General features: G+C 45.4%; 2 protein-coding genes across 2 annotated transcripts; both read right to left on the bottom strand.

Moving 5' to 3' along the window:
* Positions 1 to 5,229: 5,229 nt before the first annotated feature.
* LOC119037344 (free fatty acid receptor 3) lies at positions 5,230 to 9,899 on the bottom strand. Its single transcript, XM_037129513.2, is given in 3 exon segments — positions 5,230 to 5,480; positions 5,483 to 6,226; positions 9,817 to 9,899. Coding segments are annotated over 3 exon segments (1,071 nt in total). The 5' UTR covers positions 9,893 to 9,899.
* A 92-nt stretch (positions 9,900 to 9,991) lies between these two features.
* FFAR1 (free fatty acid receptor 1) lies at positions 9,992 to 12,557 on the bottom strand. Its single transcript, XM_037129514.2, has 2 exons — positions 11,610 to 12,557; positions 9,992 to 11,242 (listed from the first exon to the last, which is right to left on the bottom strand). Exon 2 carries the CDS (start codon positions 10,914 to 10,916, stop codon positions 10,011 to 10,013), a length of 906 nt encoding a protein of 301 aa, XP_036985409.2. The 5' UTR covers positions 10,917 to 11,242; positions 11,610 to 12,557; the 3' UTR covers positions 9,992 to 10,010.
* Between the last annotated feature and the right edge of the window lie 85 nt (positions 12,558 to 12,642).

The following is a 12,642-nucleotide window of genomic DNA, read 5'->3' as shown; positions in this document are numbered from 1 at the left end:
TTGGATGATCTTTCCATGTCAGAATATACATATCTACTGTATTTTTTTCTAATAGTATTTTATTTTAGGTCCATCTTATAATTTATGCAACTGTGTAGGGTCCATTTTCATAGTTCCCAGTTCTTTTGCTATAATAAACACTGCTTCAATGACTATCTCTCTCTCTATCTATCTATCTACATGTGAGTATTTTAGTCACATGGATTTTTACATATATAATTGTTATAATTGGTGGCTCAAAGAGATGTACTTTAAAATGTCTGATAGATATTTCCATACTACCTTTTTGAAAATGTTCAGTAATTTACTTTCCTACCATGAAAGTACCATTTCCATGCACATTCTCCAACACTGGATATTTTCAAGTTTTAACACTTTTGCTAATAAGATGGGTAAAGTGATGGTATCTGGTTTGTAAATTATATTTTGAGGATTCTTTCCTCAAATGATCCAATTAAATGATCCAAGTCCATTTCAATCAGTGTAGAAAAGGATGGATTCTCCAATAAATAATGTTGGGATAGTTGCCTCTTCATTTGAAAAGTTGCAATTGAATAATAAAAGTAAAATCCAGGTATATTAAAGATTAAATATGTTTTTAAAAACAACAAGGGTTGATAAATACCATATGATTGCTTTTAAGTCTCATAAATAAGGCTTTTTTCTAGCATGACATAAATGTAGAAGTCATCAAAGAAATGACAATTTTGAGCATATAAAATATGTTATGAAAAATATTAACAAGTAAAAGGTTACTCTTTTTACGTGTATAACTGATAAAGTGTTTATATATTCAAAGAACTCCAGCAAATCAAATAAGAAAGAGGCAAAGATAGGAAGAAACATAAATGACTGTACATAATATGTAAATATTTTCTACCTCACTTTTTATCTAAAAAATTAAAGTTAAAATAATACTGAATGCCTGGTTAATTTTATGTGTCAACTTGTTTGAGCCATGGTGTCCAAATATTTGGTCAAATATTTACTCTAGATGTTTCTGTGAGGATGTTTTTGGATGAAATTTACACTTGAATTTGTAGACTTTGAGTGCAGATTTCCCTCCATAATGTGGGTGGATCTCTTCCAATCAGTTAAAACCTGAATAGCACAAAAGCCTGACATCCCTGAGCAAGAGGGAACTCCTCCCCAGCAGACTGTTTTCAGACTTTTTCTGCAACAGGGGCTCTTCTGAGTTTGTCAGCAGACTGCCTTTGAACTTAACTACAATACTTTCAAGTCTTGAGCCTGCTGGCCTCCTTCATCAGATTTTGGACTCATCAAACCACCACAATCATGTAAGCCAATTCCTTACACAAGTCTTTCTTCTTCTTTTGTAATCCTCACCTGAGGACATGCTTATTGATTTTAGAGAGAGGGAAGGGGAGGGAGAAAGAGGAGAGAAACATCAGGTATGAGAAGAGAGAAACATCAACTGGCTGCCTTTTGTACATGGCCTGACCAGGGACAGAAACTGCAACCCAGGCATGTGCCCTTAACCAGGAATCAAAATCTGTGACTTTTTGGTTTGTGGGATGATGTTCAACCAACTGAGCCACACAGTCCAGGGCACAAGTCTATTTCAATGTATATACACATCTCATTGGTTCTGTTTTTCTGGAGGACCCCGACTAATACACTGAGATCCTAAATTTTAAATATAAACATTTTTAAAAAACTGGAATATATTTTCCCTTGTTGGCAGGGTTATAGGGCTTCTTACAGGCTGTTAGAAGTGAGATGGTTGATTAAGTTGAGGAAAGTAATTTGTCAGTATCTATAAAAAAGTCACCTGTATGTGCCATTTAATACAGCAGTACCACTTTTAGGACATGTGCAAGTGCACAAGCATTTATATAAAAAGGTGCTTCTGTAGCATGTTTTGTAATAGTGGAAAATCAAGGATACTTTTTATTATTCAATCATTTGTTTATCAAATGTGAAATGCGTACTCTATTATATGTACTGTTTGAAGCATCTGGGTAGACAGCAATGAATAAAACAGAGATGGTGACTACTTCAAGAGCTTCCCAGTCTAGAGGGAGGAATCACATACTAAACAAATGAACAAATATGTAAATTGAAATGTCATAGCACAATGTAAAATAATACCTTTGGAGAAATTTTCTCTAAAGAGTGACGTTTGAAGAGGTGATCACTTCATAAGTTATATAAATGTCTAATCACTATGGCGCACTTCTGAAACTAAAATATAAAATTTAAAATATAAAATATAAAATATATATAGTTTAAAGTGACATTGGAGAGAAAAGCCGAAAGAAGTGGATGGGCCAGCCAGTTAAAGTGTGGAGGAAACAGTGCATGCAGAGGCTGAGAGCTTGAGGCCAGGCCAGCAGAGTGGTGTCAGTGGAGGTGGCGTGGCCCCAGAGGATCTTGGAGATAGAGGTAGGGCCAGACGGCACAGGGCCTGATAGGCCATGAAGAGAGATAGGAATAAGATGCTATAAAATGTTTTACTCAGGGAAACAACATTATCCAAGTTATGTTCTTCAAGGCTTCCTCTGGCTGTGGGGTAAATTAATGAGGGTGAGGGCAAGAAGAAAAGCCAGGTTTTGCAATAGTTCAGGTGAAAAATAATGGTGTTGTGGAGTTGGAGATAAACTCCATATAAGATATGCTGGAGATGGAAAAAATAGGACTTGATGGTGAGTTGAATGTGGATAGTAAGGAGAAGGCATCAGGAATGGCTTCCAGACCATTATACACCTATCAGAATGGCTAAAATAAAAATACTAATAGCATCAAGTGCTGAGGACAGTGTGGAGCAATCAAACCTCTTGTATATTGCTGGAAGGAACACAGAATGATACAACCACTATGGCAAACAGTGATTTTAAAGAGTTAAACATACAATTACCATATGACTCAGCCATCTACCTTCTGAATACTTAACCTAGAGAAATTAAAAGTTATATCCATACAAAAACTTGCGCATGAATGTTTAGAGCAGCTCTATTAATAATTGCCCTAAACTGAAACAACCCAAATGTCCTTCACTGGGCATATAGGTAAACAAATTGTGGTCCAGTCATACAAAGGAACAAACTGCTCAGCAATAAAAGGGAACAAACTACGACACAATAACTAGGATGAATTTTAAAGACATCATGCTGAGTGAAAGAAGCCAGTCTCAAAATGTTAAAGACTGTATGATTCCATTTATGTGACATTTTTGAAAAGTTAAAACTGTCTTGATAGCAGATCTGTGGTTGTCAGTGGTTAGGGGTGAGGGGCAGATGTGACAATAAAGGCTTTTCATCTTCATTGTGGTGGTAGTTACAGGAATCTTTGTGTGTTGAGATTCACAGACTTATACGCATGAAAAAGTTCCTTTTTATTGTGTGATCATTTTAAAAATAAAGAAAGAATTAAATCTTAAAAAAAAAGATGCCTGGGTTTCTGGCCTGGACAAGTAGGCAGATGGGGTTGCCATTTACAGAGGTGGACTAGGCAGCTAAGTGGGATCAGCTTTGTGGGGGAAAGTGAAGAGCATGGTTCAAACTTGTGAAGACAAGACGATGTCCTGTGCACAGCTGGGTGCACAAGAGTCTGCAGCTGGACATGGGTTCTTAGAAGTCATTGGTGATCAAAGCTACTCTAATGGGTTGGAACACCTGGGGGTAGGGTGTAGAACAAGAGCAAAGGGGGAGAGCCTTCTGGAACAATGCCTCCAGAACATGAGGGCTGAAGGAGGGGTCACAGTGGAGATGGAGGGAACAGATCTTGCTTCAATCACTTAGTGGCTATAGGCTCTCAGGTAAGAGACTTCACTTCTTTGGGCCCATTCCCTTATCTGTAAAATATAAATATTACCTGCCACATGGTGATTGAGAAGGTTAGAGAAGATAACATGACAGCTATCGTTATTCCTTCAACCCAGATCTTCTCCCAGCATCCAGGTATCTTATCACTTAGCCCTTTCCCTTCAGAGTCTTGGTGTTTTATCCTTCCATCCACCAATTCCACCTGACCCACATATACCATAAGAAAGGAGTCCCCATCAGACTGTCAGCTGATTTCTCAAAAGAGACCTTACAGGCAAGAAGGGGCTGGAAAGAGGTATTCCAAGTCATGAAATCCAAAGACCTACAACCAAGATTGCTCTATACAGCAAAACTTTCATTTAGAATGGAAGGACAGATAAAGTGCTTCTCAGATAAGATCAAATTCAAGGAGTTCATCAGCACCAAGACCTTATTATATGAAATGTTAAAGGGACTTATCTAAGAAAAAGAAGTTAAAAAAACATGAACAGTGAAAAGACAACACTCACAGTTATTAACAACCACACCTAAAACAAAAGCAAAGTAAAAGGACAGCTAGATCAGGAGTGGAAACATAGAAATGAAGATCTCAAGGAGGGTTAGCAATAGGGGAGTGGGAGGAAGAGAAAGGGGGAGAAGGTACAGAAAATAAGTAGCATAAACAGTAGATAGAAAATAGATGGGGGGGCAAGAATAGTATGGGAAATATAGAATCTAAAGAACTTGAGACACATGATCATAAACTAAAGGGGGGTAATGGTGGGGATGGGGGGTAGAGTGGAGGAGAATGAAGGGGGGAATAGAACAACTGTAACAGCATAATCAATAAAAAAAATAAATTAAAAAAGAAAACAGAATAAGGAAAGACAATGCTTGCTATCAAATTTATTTAGGTAATTTTTGTTCAACATTTTTCATAAATGTCTTCAAAAATATGAATTTATTGAACAATGGAAACTTTCTGCAAAAGTCCACATGAGAGCAGGATGCTCCTTCGTACCTGGAGTCCTGTGTCCTGCACTGCTGGCCTGCCATACCAGCAGTTATGAAGGGTAGACTCTTCTTTCCTGTCCCAAGTCACTGGCGGGTCCCTCAGATCCTGGACTCTGCTCTCACCCCCTCTTTAACACTCAGAAAAGTGCAGAAGCTAGCCTGCTGCCATGGGAAGCTCATTTTTCCCCAGGGCACTCTCTCACCTTGACTAATTCTCAGGACACAGTCCACAGCTGGTGGGGAAATGAGAAGGGAGGGCAGTGTGGTGAGATCGAGAGCTGGGCTTTGGTGAGCTCAGCCTTAGGAAGCCTGGGTGCCTGCTCTGCCTGGCTGCACCAGTCCCCGGATGGCCACTGCCAGGTCCGGCTTGACTTGAGCTAGGAACTGTCCTGTGGATGAGATGTCTTTTAGTCCAGGCCTCTTGGCCACCCACCCACAGGCCTCCCAGTATTCAGTACCTATTCTCTACTTTGGACAGCTCCTGAAGTTGCCCCTGTCCTTCATTCTTCATCAGTTTCAAGCTGCTCTCCTGCCTAGGAAGGCTCCAGGCCCCAGGCAGCCTCCCCAGCAGCCTCTGAAACTCAGCTTGAAACCCAGATGATGAGAAGTAGTAGACCAGGGGGTCAACACAGGGATTCAGGGTGCTGAGGAGCAGCACGTAACTTCTCCACCCTGGGCTTTCACCCTGGAGGTAGCCCACACATGGAACACATTGTAGGACCCAAAGCAGATGAGGAAGTTAAGCAGCATGGCTGCCACGAGTCCCACCATCCTCTTCTGCAGGTGATGGCTGGCTCCGCTACTAAGCGTGCACAACAGGCAGCTGTAGCAGTAGCTGGTGATGAACAGGGGCATCTCCAAAAGGACCACAGCCATCTCCGGCCAGACAGGCAGGAGGATGGCCAGCTGATCCTCCTGGAATTGCAGGTAACAAGTGCCATTGACACCCTGGTTGTGGGAGGAGTTCCCTGAGAATTCAGTGACATAGGCCACACTGCAGTGCGCACCAGCCAGGAGCCAGCAGGCCGCGCTGACCAGGCCAGCCTGGAGAAGCCTGGGCTGAGTCTTGTACCACAGTGGCTAGGCCACACTCAGGAAGCGCTCGATGCTCACAGCTTCCAGGAAGAGGGAGGTGAGATAGATGGTGGTGAAAAAGAGGAATCTGGAGAAGGGGCAGAAGATGAAGGGCAGGGGCCAGCACATGCCCCTGGCCTCTGCCACCATTTTGAAGGGCAGTTAGAGCAGCAGGAGCAGGTCTGACAGGGTCAGGTTCAGCAAGAGCATGTCCGTGGCCACTGGGCGGCGCTGCAGCTTGCCCACGAAGATCACCAGAGCCACCAGGCTGACAGGGAGCCCCACGAGGAAGGTGAAGAGGTACATGGACAAGTACAGCCAGTGATTGCCAGGGAAGAAGGACTGGTCCAGGCTTGTGTCCATGGTGATGGCTACTAGAGAGAGACAGAGACAGAGACAGAGAGATGGCAGTGTGGGTGGAGATGTTGCACCAGCAGCACCTCAACAATCCATAGGGAACATTGTTACCACCCCCACTTCCTCTTGCTCCCTAGTGCTTTCCCCAGTGGGGTCGACCTGCCTGTCTCCTATTCCTGGCACCAGTAAAGTCAGTAAGTACCAAGCCTTTTTCCATATAACCACTCAGGGCCCAGAACTCACCTGCTTGTTTGACAACCCAAGTATTTTGCTGCTTAGCACCTTGAGGGCTCCTCCAGAACAAGGGCAGTTAGTTGTTAATCTGACAGAACTGATAAAGACCTGTCACCCACTGCTGAGAGATGGCACAAAAGATGCTTAGCTCTGTTAGCAGAGCTGCACAGTATGCAGAATGAACAGCAAATTCCACACCTGTAGGCCTGGCTGCTAGGGCAGCCTCTGATGGAATGTCCTAACCAAGCCCCAGCAGACTTCATCTTTCCCTCACTTATTCTCCACTTGCATTGTATCTGCTCCTCTAGATGGCGCTCATCCTGCTTGTCTTATAAGGGCAGGAAGCACAATGCAGTTGACGGAGCATGTGGGCTTTGCCGCTGGGGCCTGGGTTCAATGTCAGCTCTGTCATTTAGTAACTCTGATGCGTAGCAAGTGACTTAAACACTCTGAATCTCTGCTTTTTTCATCTGAAAGATGAATAATCATAGTACCAATCTCATATGTCATGGTGTGAATTAAAGGGTTAATACATGTCAAATGCTTAGAAAGGAGCCTGACATGCTACGAGGAGAACTTGACAGACATTAGCTGCCATCACCCCCTGGTGTGAGCTGGCCTCTGGGGTGATGGTAATAATAATATTAATGATGATGGTGGTGATGATGAGAGCAGTCACCTTTCAGGGGGCACATAATCCACAGCAGATACTCTGCTTGTCAGGGTACCACCCTTATGTCTTGAACTCCTGGTGCCTTACAGTGCGGAAGTGACTTGCTCCAGGCAACACAACTTGTTAAGTATTATTACCAGAATTCAGACCCAAGTTCTGTCCAGCTTCAGAGATTATTTATTTATTTATTTATTCATTCAAATATTTATGGAACACAATAAAATACCATTTTACTCACATGCCACTGAAATGGTTATAAGCAAAAACATCAGATAATACCAAGTATTGGGGAGGATGTGAAGAAACGGGAATCTTCACATATTACTGGTGGGACTATGAAATGGTGGAGTTACTTTGGAAAGCAGTTTGACAGTTTCTTAAAAAGCTAAACATAAACTTACCATGTGACCCAATTCCCTTATAGGTAATCTTAGGAGAAAGGAAAACCTGTCCACACGAAGTCTTGCTCATAAGTGTTCAAAGAGCGTCAGTCATAATAGCCAAAAAATGGAAACATCACTTGGTGGTCCATCAGCTAGCAAATAGATGAACCAGGTGGCATAGCCACACAGTGAAGCACTATCCAGCAATAAAAAGGAATGAAATACCCATGTGTACTATAATGTGGGTGAACCTCAAAGACATTATGCTAAGTGAAACAAGCCAGACATAAAAGATCATGTATTATATGTTTTCATTTATATAAAATGTCCAGGATAGACAAATTTATAGAGACAGTGAGTAGGTTACTGGTTTCCTGAGGAATGGGGCTGGAAATGGGATGTTCTATAAATGAGCAAGAGGGATCTTACTAGGGTGATGAAAATATTTTAAATTGGATTATAATGATAGTTGCACACCTTGGTAAATTTCTAAAAATCACTGGATTTTACACTCCAAATGGGTGAATTTTATGATTTAAAGTTTTTATCTCAAGTAAGCTATTAAAAGTACAACAGTGAACAAATCACAGTTTTTGCTGTCATGGTGCTTACAGTTGGTAATCAGGGCTTGGGGATGGAGGTTGAGAGGGAGGATAATACAGATGTCACTGGAGGAAACATTGCAGGCAGAAGGAATGCTGGGTGCATAGGCTTGACCTGCTGGGGCAACTGGTAGAAGGTTTAGGGCTCAAGCAGCAAGGGTCAGGAGAGGATGCCAGGGGTGGGTCATGCCAGGAGGCCCCATTGACCCCAGGGAGGAATGGAAATCTCCTCTAAGAGGAGGAGGCACAAGTAACTGGAAGAAGTGGCCCAGCAGCAGTGGTGGGAGCAGTGGGAGAAAGAGTCATCCCTGGCATTATTGGGAGGGGCAGTGGGGCCACCGAGCTTTTGTTGAAATTCTCTGGTGTCACCACTGTTCAGTGAACAAATTTGTTTCTGCCTCCCACAGAGCCTCTGGCAAATGACTTAATTTCTCTGGCCTGTTTCCGTATTTATAAAACAAACAATAAAGGAAGGCTATCGTGAGCATTTATTCATTCAACAAACATTTGCTGACAGCCTACGATATGCTAGGCTCTCCTCTAGGTGCTGGAAATATACCAGTGAATAAAACAAAATTCCTCACCCTTTGTAGACCTTTACACATGAAAAGAGACAACTTTTATAAACCAGGTCACACACGTTGGGCACGCAGCTCCCACTGTTGGTGCTCCTGTGTATTCCAGGAATTATTGTCACTAGAGGCACAATCCTGCTTCCTGTACCTGCCTCATCAGAGCGGATGCCCAGATGTCTGTCTCCTTTATGGCCACTGCCCTCTGTCTGCTTTCTCCTGCCACAATTCATCTTTCAAAATGGACCCCAAAGAGAAACATTACCCCAGTAGTCCAAGTTTTCTAAATGTCGCCTGACCCTTGGGGGTGCTGTCTTGAAGGATCACATCCCACATCTACCTGTTCCTTGCTGTGGGGCCTTGGGCAAATTTCCTCACCTTGCAAAATGAAGATGATAATGGCTTCAGATCTGTAGCTAACACATGCAGCACCTTTGTGCAAATTAGGAAAAGGTACCACCCGCCCCCAGGTGAGCACAGCCCTGCTGTTTATCAAGGTGTACTGTTTGAGGAGTGGGTGGTATTTTTGTTCAGATTAGAATCAGATGCTGCTGCTTCTGGATGGAGGCCAACCTGAGCCAGGCACATAGCTTGGTGAGCAAAGTACAGGCTAGAATTTAGTCAGTGTTTGCTCCTCTGTCTGGCACCCTCATGCAGTGAATATCTGTGCACCTACACAGCAACTGCATGGCTAAATCAAAGAGTTGTGTGAGGATGACATGAAACTTGTAGAGCATTTGGCATGATGACTGTCATGTGTTAGTGACTGTATGTTTGTAACTATTTCTGGTGTTGCTAATATTTTTGCTCATCTGGTGGAAGCATCCCTTCCAACTTTCTGTTCACAGTTTCAATGCTGCCCTCTTGTGAGTTCCTAATAGTATCATAGTGTCATTATTTTGCCTCCTGCCTCCTCTCTCATTCAGAAATTTTGTTCTTTCCTAGGAGAAGATTTTGGAGTAGCATCTCCCAAAGTGTATCATCAGAGTGGCAGTTCCTCTAGATTAGAAGCAAACTTCTTTCCTCCTTCCCCACTAGTTAAAGACCTCTGCCCATAGCACACTGGCAGACAGGAAAGTAAGGACTAAGGAGAGGAAAGACAGATGTGGGGAGTCAGGCCGTTGTGCGAGGAGGTAAACTTACCTTTCTCCTGTGACCCAGCTCCTGAGCTCCATTCTCTCCCATGGGATGCAGTCTTTCCAGGCTCAGTTCTTCCCATAAGTGGCTCCAGGGGTGCCCCCAGGCAAGGCCACCCTGCAGTTCCTTTGGGGCAGCCCCTACCAGGGCCCTAAAGAAGCAGCTGGGGTCTGCTGCATATTCTTTCTCCCCACCAGGGGCTACTGCTTCTGGGCTGTACTCCCTTTCATTCTTGCCACATGTGATGTCCCAGGGCCAAAACCACCTCCCAAGTAGCCTGTCACCAGTGGGTTGAGCACCACACTCCAAGCACCTGTGAGGAGCCCTAACTTCCGCCAGCAGCCTCCCATGTCGGGGTATAGGAAGCCAGCCACATTGGAGGCATTGTAGGGTCCCAAGCAGAGCAGCAGTGTGAGCAGAGCCCCACCAGCCACCCAGGCCGCTCTTAGTTTCCGTCTGTGGCTCAGGCCTGAGCCGGCCAGTGCCCGAAGGCAGCCCACATAACAGAAGGCTGTGATAGCCAGAGGCAGGAAGAAGAGCAGGAGAGAGAGGCTGAGACGAGCAGGGCCTGCTGAGGCTGGGTCCCAGGCTTCCAGGCAGACTGGAGAGCCATTGATTGGTGTGTTGATGCCCAGGGAGCTGGTGGTATTGTCCATCCAGCCTCCCAGAGCCTCCAATCCAAAGACCAGCCCCAGGTGACAGAGGACAAGGGCCCATATGGCCACACACACACCCCAGGAATAGCAGGGCCTCCGGGCAGCTTGGTAACCCAAGGGGAACGCAGCTCCTAGGTAGCGGCCAACACTCAGGGCAGCCAGGAAGCCACCACCTGCATAGAGTGGAGCAAAGTGGGCCAGGGCAAAGGCTGGACAGAGTGCAGCCGGGAGAGTCCAGGCTCCTGCAGCCAGTGCCTCCACTGCCTTCAGGGGAAGGGAGGCCGCCAGCAGGAGGTCTGAGCAACCCAGATGGAGGGCATAGACAATGCTGGGGGTGAGGCGGAGTCGGGCATGGGCCACAGCACCCCTGATGGCCAGGGTGTTGAGCAGGAAGCCCAGCCCAAATGCAGCCACATAGAGGGCAAAGGAGACCTGCGGGGGCAGGTCCATGGGTCACAGTGGCCTAATGGGTTCCTGTGCTCACTTGCTTCCTGCCCTCAGATCTCAGGCCTGAGGAGGGGCACTCTTGGAATCACAAACTGGTTTCAGCACTACTCAGGGTATTAGAAGCCATGTGGAGACAGAGGCCCACAGAGGGAGGTGGTAGCCAGTTAGCGGGGAAGCCTGGATTAGAAGTGAGGCTGCTAACCCTCAGTCCTCTGCCTTCTTTCCACTGTATCACCTCTTAAAATGAAGGGTGTGATAGAGGATTGACAGAAGATAGAACAAAAGCCTACTGGTACCAGAAGAGCAAAGGCTGCTTGACTTCAGAGACTCTGGGGAGAGAAGGGGTAAAGAGAATTCATAACAGAGTTGGGCTCCACAGTATGTGCTTTTCTTAGACATGTAAGTTAGAGTTCTGCTTTCACCCCCTCCCCCCAATTCTCTGGAAAGAGAAGGAGCTGCTCCCCTACAGTGGACCACCTGTCCTTCGGTGGAGGGTTGGTGGCAACTCCTAGCCAAGGGAAGAAGTTGGGGTTTGGGTAGAGTGGAGGTTGCAGCAAAGGGCAGGTATAGGCAGTCCTCAGGAGAGAACCCAAGAGGATGACCTCAGCTGACTTTAGAGGTACCATAAGCAGGGGGATCTGGGAGTGTGAGAAATAATTGTTGGTATAGAGAAGAGCTACAGAAAGAAAGACTCACCTCTTGGTGCTGCCGGATATCTCTGAGGCTCAGGAGTCCCTCTCTGGGCTGAGGGAGGGTGACTGGGATACTTAGTGAGCCGGAAGGGAAAGAAGGGTGGGGTGACAGGTCCATTAGCCCAAGGCACTAGAAGCCTGGGTGAGCAGCTAATGGGGCATCTCCTGCTGGAGCTGAGGCCAGATGGGAAGAGATAAGGGTCCAGGATGATGTGAACATAGGAAGGGGAGATGGCAGAAATGGGGGCTTTTCCTGGGTAGAGTACAGAGTGCAGAGCCAGCACCTTGGAGGAGCAGGATTGGTGACATACAACCAGAACACAGCTTTATTCCCCCACTTCAAACCTGCCCTGGGGCAAAGTTTTCTCTAGTCCTGGATGAGCTCCTGGGCTGGCTTCTGGTCACTTCAGTCACCTACACTATCTCCATTTGGTCATTCGTATGTGGGATAATATGTGGGATCATATGTGGTCATTCTTATGTGAAATAACTATTCCTAAGTACGACCTGTGGCCTCATCCCCTGACGTGCACAGGTGTGGGCATGTGTTATCAGGAGAGTACTCCTCCACTCTCCCTCTCCTTTCCCCTCTGGATTGATGACCCCAGTCTCTGACTCTTCCAGTATAAGCAGAAGGTGGAGGAGGAGAGATAAGGGACCAGCAAGGTCTCATTTGGTAGCACTAGACTAATCTGGTTGTCTGCTTAGCTTTCCTCTCTCAGCCTCTGGGAATTCAACCATTTACTTCCTTTTGGGATCACCTTGTCCTTTGGGGAAGACCTCCTCTGTGATATTTAAAATGGCCAGAGGCTGTCTCTGTTGTTCTCAGTCTCTATCTCTGACTGTATGTTGTCTCCCTATCTATCTCCATCTCTATCTGCTGCCTCAGACTGACAACACATCCTCTTGACTTCAGTTTTCTTGGGTGTGAGTGAGGGTCACCAAGCTACTGTGCCCCTCCACACCCCAAGTCACCCTAAATAAGTAAATGAGCTTCTCTGAGTGGTTTTCTGGGGGTGCTTCTCACCAGGGTTCAG

Source organism: Artibeus jamaicensis, unplaced genomic scaffold (assembly GCF_021234435.1).
Source record: "Artibeus jamaicensis isolate MK-2021 breed Jamaican fruit bat unplaced genomic scaffold, CSHL_Jam_final contig_470, whole genome shotgun sequence".
NCBI lineage: Eukaryota > Metazoa > Chordata > Mammalia > Chiroptera > Phyllostomidae > Artibeus > Artibeus jamaicensis.
The sequence above is the reverse complement of the archived record's forward strand: the minus strand, read 5'-3'. Positions and strand labels throughout refer to the sequence as shown.

Excerpts from the sequence above, each read along its gene's own strand:
- FFAR1 (XM_037129514.2), bottom strand. The coding sequence starts at position 10,916 with ATGGACCTGCCCCCGCAGGTCTCCTTTGCCCTCTATGTGGCTGCATTT.